Source organism: Podarcis cretensis (assembly GCF_951804945.1).
Source record: "Podarcis cretensis genome assembly, chromosome: 3".
Classification (NCBI taxonomy): Eukaryota; Metazoa; Chordata; class Lepidosauria; order Squamata; family Lacertidae; genus Podarcis; species Podarcis cretensis.
In genome coordinates, this window is record NC_137172.1 from 121,584,444 (window position 1) to 121,598,660 (window position 14,217).

A 14,217-nucleotide genomic window follows, 5' to 3' on the forward strand; every position below is an offset into this window, starting at 1 on the left:
GAGGAACGACTAAGGGAGCTGGGCATGTTTAGCCTGGAGAAGAGGAGGTTAAGGGGTGATATGATAGCCATGTTCAAATATATAAAAGGATGTCACATAGAGGAGGGAGAAAGGTTGTTTTCTGCTGCTCCAGAGAAGCGGACACGGAGCAATGGTTCCAAACTACAAGAAAGAAGATTCCACCTAAACATTAGGAAGAACTTCCTGACAGTAAGAGCTGTTCGACAGTGGAATTTGCTGCCAAGGAGTGTGGCGGAGTCTCCTTCTTTGGAGGTCTTTAAGCAGAGGCTTGACAACCATATGTCAGGAGTGCTCTGATGGTGTTTCCTGCTTGGCAGGGGGTTGGACTCGATGGCCCTTGTGGTCTCTTCCAACTCTATGATTCTATGATGTCATCATCCTCCTGTCCTGAATTTCTCATCTGCAATATTTTTTTTTACTTTCCTTGAAATTCCTATCGCTAGCCACAAATACCCACCCAGGAATCTCACCAATCTTTCTGAAATCATCCTCTCTTTTCGTTATGCACAAGAGCAAATCTCCAAAGGTTTAAGTCTTGCTAATTGTTAGATAGACTTTTCTGGTTTTTCTTTACCTTTACCTCTGTGGGACTCTCCCCTAGGTAACATTAACTTTGTTATATTTTGAGTGCAGCAAAAGGACACGGTTGCTACCTCTTGCTGAGGCTTTGTGTATGTAGTCTCTCGTGTCCAATGGAATTATGCAGTCTAACAGTGATGCCAGTTCAGGAGAAAGTCGCAAGTGATATGTAGCAGCAGAAATAAAAAATAAATAAATAAAAAAAAACCCCAGGAAAGGAGGAATGGCTGAGTGGCCTCTTGTGTGATACCTACAAGGCTGGCATGTTCCCTGGCCAATTTCCATTTCCATTTCACAGACTTTTGCAGCATAGCCTCCTCTTGGGAGCAACCAAGTTCTTTCTTTTTTAAAGGGGGAATGCCTGGGAGTAGAGACTAAAGTTTATTTGAGATGACTGGTAATTTTGATGGTTTCTCAAAGCATCAATCAGCCTCGAGATGTTTCTCTTCACCTTCCTCATATGAGGGGAAGAGTGCGTTGGGAAATGTCTCTCTTGTAACTATATAGAAGTGATTATTTTTGGTATAATTGTATTTATTTTGCTTGGTAGGAAGGCCGTCATTCCTCTAGTTCATTGATATTTTTACAGAATTACCCTAAGGTCATATGTAAGATATTCCTTGCTTTCTTGGAGAGCCAGAACAAACAGTAGAAGAGCTGGAGCCAAACACTTGCTTGAGTAATATTCATTCTTTTCTGCTCTTAGAAGAGGGGTCAAGTGCTATGAAAGCAAGAATGAGCAGCAGCTTAAAAACAATGGAAAAACCAACCCTGCAAGGCAGTAGCTGCATATTTATTTTGTACTAACAGAGTTCAGGAAGGGATGGGTTCAGAGAACTAGCTGTTAAGACACAGTTGGACCTAAATGCTTGTAAACTTTGAAAGTGTTGTAATTAAATCAGGCAAGAGGTTTGAATTTGATCCCCCCCTGTCATTTCTTTTCACTTTTCCTTATGCTTATTCATTTGGCAGTCTGGCTCTTAATAAGTGGCTGGATTTCCAAAAAGACAAAATTTACGGCAATGAGAGAAAGCAGGGCTCCCTTCTTTTAAAGTGGAATAGAACTTTGAGCATCACCTGAAAAGTAGATTTAGGCTTGCATTTATCACATACATTGACAATGGTTGTATGAGCTCTTTATTTTCCCCCATATAGCTTCAAACACTTTCAATTCCCCACCCCCCTTAAAAAACTGTGTTTTAGTCATAGTGGTATGAACAGTTCATCATAGGGTTTTTCACATGTTTTCTCCCTTAGCCTCCCTCCCACCTGCCCAGGTTTCACACTGGCTCACACAGTTCAAGCAAAGTTACTCCAGGAACACAAGAGTTTTACTGCAACCTACTGAAGGAAGGTGGGTGGCGTTGTGGGTTAAACCACAGAGATTGGGCTTGCCGATCAGAAGGTCGCCGGTTCGAATCCCCACGACAGGGTGAGCTCCCGTTGTTCAGTCCCTGCTCCTGCCAACCTAGCAATTCGAAAGCACATCAAGTGCAAGTAGATAAATAGGTACCGCTCCGGCGGGAAGGGAAACGGTGTTTCCGTGTGCTGCTCTGGTTCGTCAGAAGTGTCTTAGTCATGGTGGCCACATGACCGGGAAGCTGTATGCCGGCTCCCTCAGCCAGTAAAGCGAGATGAGTGCCGCAATCCCAGAGTCGTCTGTGACTGAACCTAATGGTCAGGGGTCCCTTTAACTTTTACCTTCACTGAAGGAAAAGGATTGCTGGTTGCCTCTTTAAAGATTAGTAGCAGCATATCACTGGATATCATTTTTAGTTGGGCCAAAAGTTCACTCATATATTCCAGTAGTCTAATTGGTTTGCTTTCTGTTCTAATTTTATATAGGCTACAATATTCTCCTCAGAATGCAAATAAAGCATTTGACCTGTGCCGCCCATGTCCATATCTGCTTGCAATTATTCATGTTCATATTGGACACACACACTTAAGTCTAACCTGAAATAGCAGTCTGGCTATTTTTCAGTGCAGTAAAATGATGACTTGGCTCTGTATAACCTGTAGTATCTGATATGGAGTTGACCAGCCTCAAATGATGAAACATGGGAGTTAAAAGTGAGATCAAAAATGCTGCTTTTGTTCTTTGACAATAGGTACTCACATATTCAGTATGAAGATTTATGCACGTCACAAAACTCGTTCAGGCTACTGGATCTGGCAAACTGTATTAACTGACAAAGTAATAGCAGAATCCTATACATGTCTACTCAGAAGTAACCCAACTGAGTTCAATAGGACTTACCCTGAAGTATCAAAACAACACAATTGTTTAGAAATATGGTTTTCTCCTTATTTCATATGTAAATCAGGGCTCTAAAAATCTTTGGTTCCATTTTTGCAAAGCTCCAGAAGAGACTTGCTCTCTTGAAAGGTGTTAACTTTCTCTTTGTGGAAGATTTTATCTTTGTGGAAAAGATCTTTTATATCAGGGATGGGGAACTTTGGCCCTTCAGATGTAGGGAACCGCAGTTCCATGACTCTTACCATTGTTCATGCTTCCGGGGACTGATGGGAATGGGAGTCCAATGACATCTCCATTTCTGTTTTGTATACTACCCAATGTAAATTGTATACCCTTTAACTGCCCTGTTTTAAGCGGGACATCCTGGAATCACAGTAGCCAATCCCAGTTTTTGTTTGATTTCCGGATGTCCCATGTTTTGGTCCGGTGTTCTAGGGTGAGTCTTTGTGCCTGAGCACTGGACCAAAAGATTCTGGCACTTGTGAGCAGGGTCACACCAGAGTGCTGAAGGTCCAGCACTCCAACATGACCCTCTAATGAGCCCAGAGTGCTGGTGCTGTGCTCTCATGCCATGCACTCACCCCACTTTTTTCGGGGTGAGAGGTTGCTTCGGGCAACACATGAGTGGCCCAGGGGCGATGAGTGTCCTAATTTCAGGTAAGAAAAAGTTTGAAAGCAAAGTATGTTAGAGTTTTCCTTTGTATTGAAATTTATGTTTATTATGTTCCGGATTTTGTTATAAACAAATAAACAAATAAATAAAGCAAGCAAGCAAGCATAGTAGAGAGTGGGACAAGGAATAAAATGTAGTTGTTTTTATTAAATATAAACTGCAAGACATAACCAATACAAGTAAAAATTCACTTTTAAAGACCAGATTATCACAGTGTTGTAGGTGAGGGGGATTGTGGACATTGGTGCAGATAGCTTCTTTTTTTACCAACATGTCTTTGAAAACCCTCCCATAATGACCTGGTGAGAGATGCTTCATTCTTTTTCATTTTGAAGATACAGTGGTACTTTGGTTTTTGAATGTAATCTGTTCCGGAAGACTGTTCGAGTTCTGAAACGTACAACAACTGAAAATAGCCAACAGCTAGGCCTCAGGATCTTGCACTCAGAGGAAGCCGCATGGCATGTTTGACTTCCGAGGCATGCTCGAATACCGAAGCATTTACTTTTGGGTTTATTGCGTAGAAAAACTGAAATGTTCGTCAGCGGAGATGTTTGAAAAACTGTAATGTTTGCCTTCTCTGTTGGGGCAGGGGGATAGTGGGGAGATTATATAATGAACAAGACAGTTCTGCTATGTTGCTGAGACTACACCTTCCTACTGTTAATTATTGTTAATGCTGTTTCTCTTTCAGGAGGCAAACTTGTGTTTGTTGGCCCTGGGCCAATAGAGCTCCATGCTCATTACATTCTGGTGTCAGATGGAGGAGAACTTTGGGTTGGCTCTCCTAGTCAGCCTTTCTGTGGCAAAGCCCAACTCCACCTCCGGGGCAGTTTGCACTCTCCAGCATCCTTTCCATATGGGGCCAAATTTCTGGCTGTGAGGAACGGAACCCTTTCCATGCACGGTGAGCTTTAGCCACAATTGTGTGATAGATGTTTCAAAAATGCTCAACATTAACAAAACCCATATTTTCCGGTTGATTAAAATAGCTTGCACTCAAATCTCTCTTAAAGAGAACTGTGGAATATTGCAGCAGCCCTGAACATCCACTCTCTGTTATAAAAAGGTGTAGGAATTATTTGCACTGTCTCTAGTGCTGTAATAGAGCATCTCCAGGTAGGGAGATGGGGGTGCTTTCGAACTGCTAGGTTGGCAGGCGCTGGGACCGAATGGCAGGAGCGCAGAACCACCGACCATGCGATCGGCAAGTCCTAGGTGCTGAGGTTTTACCCGCAGCGTCACCCGTGTCCCGCGTATATGTATATCATATACACCCGCGTGTATACAGCATATCAAAATACATTAATTAAATACAACCAACACACATTAATGCTTGAAGGTGCAAAATGGTCTCTGCTTACTCTGAAGAGCATCACAAAAAAGAAAGGCCCAATTACGCAAGCGAAATTCTTGAAGGAATGTCTCCGTTTCCACCAAGGTCAGGCTGTTCAATTTACATTGCCTAGGCAACTGCTTAATATGCCACACTGTTCCTGTGGCTGGCGATATCTCAAACATCACTCTTGCTGATAATGAATTCAAGTGGCGAGTGCTGACAGAATGAGGTCACTGAGAAACACGAGGGCAGTGTTGGCCTTCTCAAGGGAACCCTGATGTTTCCAGAAGTAAATAAATAGATAATAAAACCAAAGGGTGCTAGCCAGCTCCAAACGCGAGCCTTCTACCATGATGTGGTACAGGAGGCAAAGGGAACGCATGGGACCTGCATCCCAAGGTCTGAACAGCACTGGAAGGAGCCCTGAAGACCTCTCTCAGAGGCGAGCCCTGAGGACCTCTCTCAGAGGTGTGAAGATACAGAGCAACATTTTTTTATTGGTCTTGCTTCTTCTCCTGATTGATGACCTGACAGAACTATGGAGTGCCAGCATTTTCTTTCTGCTTGGATTTTACTAGTGTCCAATGCCTTCCCCCTGTTTTGCTAGCAGGAGAAGAATTTGTATGGAAGGCAACAGGACCTTGTCTCCAGAGCATTTGACCTAGGTGCCATAAAAAGACAGACGAGAGGAACATCCACATGAAATACCAATGACTATTTCTAGTCATGTCCATGGCTGTAGAGAGTAGACTGGGTGATCAAAAAGAGTCAGTAAGGGAGAAGAACTGGGTGGCCTTGCCCATTCTATTGGAAACATCTTTTGGTTTCAATTCTTCAGCAATGATGCAAGAAATATTGGGCTTGCCATCCCATCTCCTGTCCGAGGCGCAGTTCCAGTGCATGGGTACAATTAAGTTTCACTCAAAGCGTGTAATCCACCATTTGGTCGTAATGCAGTTGAGCCTCTATAAGTAAGATGGAAAAAAGAACACATACTTTTCTGCCTTCATGCTGCTTATGTCAAATACAAACACATTTTCCTGGTTCCAATATGGCATCAACCTAGCTTGTAGTATAAAACAAATTGGAGTGCTTGTCAACATTTTTATAGTTTTGAAATAAATGTGTATAGCTAGAGCAGATCTAAATCATTAAACAAACAGGCTTTTGAGGGGGAGGGAAATCAGCTGTCTGAGTAGACAGGATTGAATGTAATTTAATTTCTTATTTTCCTTCCAAATAGAAAATTTGGAAGGAAGCGTTCTATAGCAATGGCTGAATCCTGATTGTTTAGTAACTGCCTGTCAGCTTCTTCCTTTGATATGTTAATATGACTAAGGGTTTTCCCAGAATTCTCTCCACGCGGCAGTCCTGTGCTCGGGTGGTCGGAGTAGACGGGGAAATTGTACTGTTGCCTTTGGCTTTACCCAGCTCCCCTGCCAATCAGACCACACTCCCCATAAACTGCCTGCCAATCACATGTCAGGTTTAAAGGAGGTCTCAGTCAGCTGGGGTAACTTGAATTTTTGACAATGTAATTATGGCCCTTGTGTCCACAGCAGAAGCCTGAATAGGATGGAGGGAATTTTTAAAAAATTTTTATTGATTGTTCAGAAGAGAAATTTATCAATGTCTCTGGCTCTGTTCATATGTATTCCCCAAGAAACTCTCCTGACAAGTTTCCAAAGAGAAATCTAGCTTGGTGGCCTTGGCCATATCTTTGTCCTTTCCATTATAATCGATCTAGACGGGCTGGCTGTAGTTCCTGAGAGAACATGCAGAATTTCAGGTGGTGCAAGCTTTGTTCAAGAGATAGCATGCAAAAGAATTACAGATGACATGCTGCAAATAAAACAAACCTATCCATTTTTCCCCACTACGGCACAGATGAACTGTTTGACCGGTGTCTGGTGCAAGAGTCAACACTGGAAGTGTCTGAACTTGTGTGTGAACATGACGTATACAGAGTACCTTGATACTATTCATGACATAGTCAGGAATTCTCTCACCCTTCACTCTGTCCTTCTGTGCTGCTCCTGCCTCTCTCGGTCTCTTATGGATAATTACAGAGTCTTTGCAAACCTGAATCTTGGATGCAGAATAAACTAAACAAAGGCACTGTAGTTCTGAATCCAGTTCTCAGGCAACACTGAGAGCTTTGGGTCTCTCTGAGCTGATTGAGGTGTTTCCATACTAGGCATTTAGCATGGAATTGCAATATTTAGATAGCTCACTTTGTACAGAGCATTTATATGATGCATCGTTCAATTATTGTCATCCTGTATTTTCCTTACCAGAAGAATAGTACAATCTCTCCTGGTGTAGATAACATTAGTGATACTCTTCTATGCATATATTTGAAGGGCAGGAGTTAGAGGGAGGCTTGGCTATATAGCCGGTGGCTGAACCAGTAACAGCTCAACACACAGGCACCATAACCACTTTAGCATTTTGTTGTTTTTAAAAACTTTTATTTAATGTGAACTGCTAATTTTATCTAGTTGGAAATAGCACTAAAATGCTTTTAAAATTTTTATTTTAATATGCTCTTTTTATTTTATTACATCGTAATACCAATTTAAATAATAGGTAAAGGTAAAGGGACCCCTGACCATTAGGTCCAGTCGTGACTGACTCTGGGGTTGCGGCGCTCATCTCGCTTTATTCGCCGAGGGAGCCGGCGTTTGTCTGCAGACAGCTTCCAGGTCATGTGGCCAGCATGACTAAGCTGCTTCTGGCGAACCAGAGCAGCACACAGAAACGCCGTTTACCTACTTATCTACTTGCACTTTGACGTGCTTTCAAACTGCTAGGTGGGCAGGAGCAGGGACCGAGCAGCAGGAGCTCACCCCGTCATGGGGATTCGAACCGCTGACCTTCTGATCGGCAAGTCCTAGGCTCTGTGGTTTAACCCACAGTGGCCACCCGCGTCCCTGTTTAAATAATAAATCAGAAGAAGAAAATATTTCCAGTTGCCACAATAAACCACATTGCTGAAATGACATGGAAAGGGTTCCTCAGTCATTTTTTTTTTTTAAAAAAGCATCATAGTTTGCCAGATCCAGATGCAAGCTGTTCCTTGTAGGGCAATGAAATGGTGTCTACCGCAAGATTATAGTGAATGTGTGCTTTGCTTCAAATGGTTGTTCAGATGAATTGAACCTTTCTGTTCCTCATCTTCAGCACTGGATATGACATAGCAGACTGTATCCATAAAAGGGTGCATACACCCAGCACTGTGGAGAGTTAAACACAATTCTTCTTATAGCCAAAAGAAGCCCAGTGATTGGGTAACACTGGGAGCAACCTGTTTGGAAGTAGCTTTGGTTTCTCACCTTATTTTAGCGTTTCAGTGGAAGATGCTATGTTGTTGTTGTTGTTGTTGTTTAGTCGTTTAGTCGTGTCCAACTCTTCGTGACCCCATGGACCAGAGCACGCCAGGCACTCCTGTCTTCCACTGCCTGTACTTTTACATAAAGCATGAATCATTAATAGTTGTTTAAAAATGTGAACTAGAGCTGAGCTCCTGTTGAAATGTGGACCTAGATCACAGCAAGTAGCTTTTGGCTAACCAAGGCATCCTGGAGGTTTATGTATTCCAAATTCTAAGTTGGTCTTTTAACCAAGGACTCATCAGTCTTTCTTTCTTTACACCCCCACCACTCCAATCCCCCTTCATAATGACCGACTTTTAGCTCCTGAAGTTATAGGCAACAGATCTTAACATTTGAATGATCATCTTGCCCTACACTGATGTTCCTAAAAGCGCTCATTCTGTCTCATTCACTAACTGCTTAGGAGATTAACTGGCAATAATGGAAAATGTGAGAAGCTGGTGATGAGTCTGTGTTGTACTTACGCACTTAGCCCTCATGATATCTTCCTCCCTTTCATAGCAGGGCAATCTGAATTACAGGTTCATTGCATTGCACATCACATCTTGCCAGCTTTGCCCCTGATGCTATTGTCAACTGGCAATACTTATGGAAAATACTGGCCGCACTTTGCTAGCATTATAATGGTTGCAATATTGTAATGCAGCAGTTGGTTCACCCTAACTTGATTTGCTAGTGTTGGGCGGGACTAAATCCTAAATGTGGTGCTTTTAATAAATGATTTAGGGAAATGGTAAAATAACTGACTGAAAACAAGACTGTTGTTGCCAGTAGCAGATTGCAGGGTGGTGTGGTGGACCTTACCAGGGAGACTGGAAGAGGAAAGGCAGCGGGGAGTTCTGCTCATTCCCCTCCGGGGTGTGGCATTGCTGCCAGCCTCTGATGCCTCAGCCCTAGGGAATTTCTCTTTGCCGGGAACTCCGGTTAGCAAGAGACCAATCCACTCTCTCACCGGCTGAGGGACTTGGATTCAGCCTGCCTGAAAATTGACTAATTGCAGGTGAGCCCAGAGGTGGTCTTTTGGGTGGTGGGCGGAGTCGACTGGGGTCCAAAGAGGACTTCACTCCAGTCCACTCCATGAAAATAAAAGGTGGCCCACTCCTTCACTGGCACCACCGGTTCCCCCCCTCTTTTTCCTACCCACACTCTCTTGGTTTCATCTTGTTACCAGAAGTAGTTGTTTGGTGCTTGACCTCGCTATGGAGGCTCTCAGTCCCCATATTCGGGGCCAGGAGGTATTTTTCTGCCAGACTAATTGGCCTTGTCTGAGGGTTTTGCCTTCCTCCCAACTTTGGTGGGTTAGGCATGGTTGGAGGGGATGTTGTAAGCCTCTGCCTGTCCTTCTAGGGGAATGGAGTATCCCATTAACGGGATCCAGGATGAGGGATCCAGGACACTAGTATCGGGTTGAAATAGGCTAGAACTTTTATTGATTACAGGTGTAAGTAGTTTTTGGCCAAGGTATTGGGTATGTATCTGGTATCAAGCAATGCACCTACTGTTTAATAAATAAGGCGGGGCCATCCCCTGACATACATCAGATGTTACGATCCCGCCAGGGCCACCATTGGGAAGGGTGCTATGGCTGCTGGACTCCCAGACACCCCCCTTCCTGGACCCCTTTAATGGTGTCTCCAGATTGGCCTGTTCCAACAGACCTTTGCCACCAATGCCTGTGCGGTTGGAAGGGGAGACGCTGAGCGTTCCACCCACGGCCGAATGGGGAGGAAAAAGAATGGGCCCCTGGAGCCCAGGTAAGTGGAGACCCCTAGCTACTGATATACTTTGAGACTTATGGAGAAGAATTATCTTGAAGGCCTGCTTCTTGGGTAAGAGGAATAACACGTTCTTGAAAATTGCTCCCAAGTATAAGCTACAAAACACGGTGATTAATTTAATATTTGTGTTTCTAGGTAGTTATCCCTTTTCCAAAATATTATGCATGGGGGAAAAAGAAAGAGGAAAAGTTGTCTGATGTGAGATGGTACGAGAAAAGTTCCAAATTTTGCACCATGATGCAATGGGAAATTCTACTTTTCTGCAGTAGGCTGTTCTCCTTCTGAAGTACTTTCTCTTTGATACTAGGAAGCTTCAGGGGGTTTTGCTTAAGGAGTTCTCAGTAACCCAGGACACTGAATATTCCTTAGCAGCAAATAGTGATACGGAATAGATTCATTTTCCATGTCTAGAGGACTTAGTCATCATAAATAAGCAAAGACCTCCTGTTTTATCAGAGGGAACGTACGAAAAGCTTGCAGAGTGTCAACCAGCATATAAGCAACTTGAGAGAAGTTTGCTTTGCATCAACAAGCTGCCTACACAGAGAATTTGGCCTGAAGTGGCTTACGGAGGTGGCTCTAAACTTTCACGACAGGGAACAAACAGCGCCTGATTTATAGAAGTTGTGGAAGCTCCTTCCTATTTCAGCTACCCTGGTGCTCATAATGTTGCCAAAGCACAAATAGAAGAGGAAATCCAGGTTGATTTTGAATGGCAGCAGTTTGCTCAGGTCAAACTTAACTTATCCAATAGCCGTTTGGCAAAATGTTTGGAGGAAGATTTTAGGCTTCCAGAGCTGCTGAAGAAAAACTGAATGCAAGCTGTTGCTACAGGGCCACAATTCAATGGTATTGCACATGGTTTGCATGTAGAACAGGGGTAGCTGGCAGGGGAGCTGGGTATAGGGGGTGCAAGAGGCTTCAGTCCCCTCAGTGTTTGGGGCCCCCAATATTGAGGGGGCCAACTTTCCCCACTGCTGCCAGGTGCCCTCCGCAGACCCCAGCCCCTGCCCAAGAGCCCAGGAGCTCGGAGGGGGTTGGAACAAGTGAGAGCGAAGATCGCCCTCCGTGTGTTCTGCCCCTGCCAGGCACATGCACGGAAATGGAAGCCGAGCACAGAGCACAGCAGCCATGCTCTGTCTCTCCCCTCCTCCAATGCCATGAGGAGAAGGAGGCCGAGCACAGAGCACAGCTCCACGCTCCCCAGCGTTCAAGCACTGGCAGGATGCCATGTGGCTTGGCCTGCTGCATGGAGGGGCAAGTTGGCACCCCTGGTAGCTGGTAACCTTTTGTAGACTGGGGTCCATGTTGACCCTACTGATGGAGAGGCCTCTCTTGAAAAAGCAAAGAAAGGCCAAAGGCTTCTGAAGGCTGCAGATTCACTTGTTGGTGAGTCACAGGGCGCTTCGGATGATGCAGAGCACTTACAACTCCAGCTCAGCGGCATGTTACGGGTTTTTGCATTGGGTGGGTGTTGAATTGCAGGATTGAGGACGTGGAAATTGCCCCCAAATCACCCCACTGTGCTTGGGGAAGCCCACAGCAGAAGGTAAGAAAATTCATGGGGGGGAAACTCCAAGTGTTTTTTGGTAGCCCATGGAGATCTTGGCATTTGATGCATTACGCATTAATGTATTTTAATATTGTGTTGGAAGCCTCCCAGAGTGGCTGGGGAAACCCAGTCAGATGGGTGGGGTATAAATAATAAATTCTTCTTCTTCTTCTTCTTCTTCTTCTTCTTCTTCTTCTTCTTCTTCTTCTTCTTCTTTGCTGGTTTCAAATTTGGCAGCTTTCTTCTGTGGGGAAGATATGCTTTATTTTCCTCCCAAAACAAAACAAAACAAAACAAAACAAAACAAAACAAAACAAATCCTATGGCCTTGGCCTAATAGTATGTTGATGGAAAGGGGGCAGTGGAGAAAAATTAAAGCAGGAGCCCTGACTATTTTTATCTGAGGTCCCACACCCAACAACAGTATTGCCCAGTACATTGCCTTGGTTGGGTCCCTGCACTCTGCTGGCACATGTCGTCCCCGGCAGATGACTGAAAGAAAAGATGACAGATGAATGTTGTCCTTGACAGAAAAAAATGGTTGCCAACCTCTGTTTACAGCCATCAACGATAGTTTCAGCATACTCTGCTTGTAATATTTTCCCTCTCTTTCTTGTTTGTGTTAAACTTCAAATATATAGTTTCAGCACAAGCAGGTTATTTAACACCTCAAAGGATGCATCTATAAAGCAACTTTGTGTACCTAGTCTACTGAGTATTTACCAAATTTTCCCCAAAACCTTATTTTATATTTTGAGTTGAAGAAGAATGGGGAGTGGGATGGAACCTACTTTCTAATGCAGCTGAGAATGATGATGGCAATGGATTTGAAATGGAGTGCTCCACACAAGTACTGTTGTAGAGAAGAGTGCAGGTTGCATCCAGTTATTTTGTAGATAATAATAATAATAATAATAATAATAATAATAATAATAATAATAGTAATAATAATAGTAATAATAATATAATATCTTTATTGTCATTGCCCCCTCTCGGGGACAACGAAAATTACTTGGCTGCTCCATCCACCCAGGTAGGGCACTCCACACAACATCAGAACAACTATAAAAACACTAATTAAAACAATACAGTATAATACAGCAAGGGAGATTAGATGACTTTCAAAGTCCAGGTTTCCCATTCAGGGCCGAGATCGCTCTGGAGAAGAAGCTGTTCTTGAGACGGCTCGTTCTTGTCTTCATCGTCCTGTATCTCTGTCCCGACAGCAGGAGCTCAAAGAGACAGTGACCAGGATGCGATGGATCTTTTACTATGTCCAGTGCCTTCCTATGGCACCTTGTGGCATAAATCTGCTCTAAGGTGGAGAGTGGGCAGCCAACAATGCTCTCTGCTGCCTTCACAACTCTGCACAACCCCATCCTGTCCTGGGTAGTACAGCTTCCGTACCACACACATAAGCCATAAGTGAGCACGTTCTCAATGGCACAGTGATAGAAGGCAAGCAGCAGTTTCTGCGGAAGATGGTTTTTCCTTAGGATTCTCAAAAAGTACAGTCTCTGCTGCGCCTTCTTCACAAGCCCCCTTGTGTTGACACTCCAGGACAAATCCTCTTGTAATTCAATACCCAAAAATCTGAACGATATTCGGAGTAATACAGTATGCTGCATTGTTGATATTGCAATACATTGAAAGCATTTATGTGTCTTAATTTACAGAGTGCACGGTTATGTTTCTGTTCTAACTGGTGTAGGTGTTGCCTCCAAAAATAGTCTGTGGAAGAGTTGTTTTCCAACCGGCACTAGTTAATAATTAAAAAATGAATTAAATAATTGAGGAGTTGCATTGAGCCAATCCATATTTTAGTACTTGGGAAAGTTTCCAGTGGCAGGCCTTTTGGTAAAGAATAATCGGAGTGATTTTAATTTCCCTTGCTTTTGACTGCCATCCTTTTATGAGAAATAGAATGCCATCTCTGGTGGGTTTATTTCTGTCCCCCTCCCCAAGTACTGCTGTGGTGCTTGCGATAGCCCCTTGTGAACAATCTGTTTCTGGTGACAAGTCTTCTGCCCAAAGCATTTCTTCTGTTGCAGAGGGCAAGCAAAGGGGTGATGGATCATCTTGAAAATCGTCAGAGGAAGCATTTGCCCCTCAGGCCTTGTTCTCCCTAAGTTCTTCCCTCATCCCAGTGCCAAATTTTCTTTGGAATTGGCTCAGACTCGAGTTTTTGGAGGAAATCCAGCTTGTTGTTCTGAAGAGGTGGAACTCAGTGGAGGTTTTTCCAGGGGAATTCAAGGCGATGCTAAAATGGCCTGGAAGACGACTTCAGCAACTATTAGTCACTCCTGGTTGGCACAGCTGTTGGAACTTTCAGCTAATGAACCAGTAATTTATGAAAGCTGGGAAAGCTGATGATCTATCTTTTCTGCTTTTGGATTATTTCCACAATTCATGAAGGTTAATCAAGTGTCAGGTTCCCAGTATACGGGTATAGATGTACTCATTAATACTTGTGGTCATAGATTGCTTGTTATGCCATGAGAGTTCAGATCCTTGTTTTCTAATTTTGAATGGAATGTGATTGTATTAATGGCAGGAACTGATCATTTGTTTTTCATTTCACTCAGCTTTCCCAACTCTTAACTCCCATCAGTCCCAGCCA

General features: G+C 43.6%; 1 protein-coding gene across 1 annotated transcript in view; it reads left to right on the plus strand.

The window, feature by feature from the left end:
• The window catches only part of PKHD1 (PKHD1 ciliary IPT domain containing fibrocystin/polyductin), a gene marked incomplete at its 5' end in the record, with an annotated part of 233,235 nt that overhangs the window by 80,361 nt on the left and 138,657 nt on the right, over window positions 1-14,217 (plus strand). The window contains one exon of the mRNA XM_079971281.1: window positions 4,228-4,440. Within this exon, the coding sequence (XP_079827407.1) occupies window positions 4,228-4,440 (213 nt within the window). The remainder of the gene's footprint in view (window positions 1-4,227; window positions 4,441-14,217) is intronic.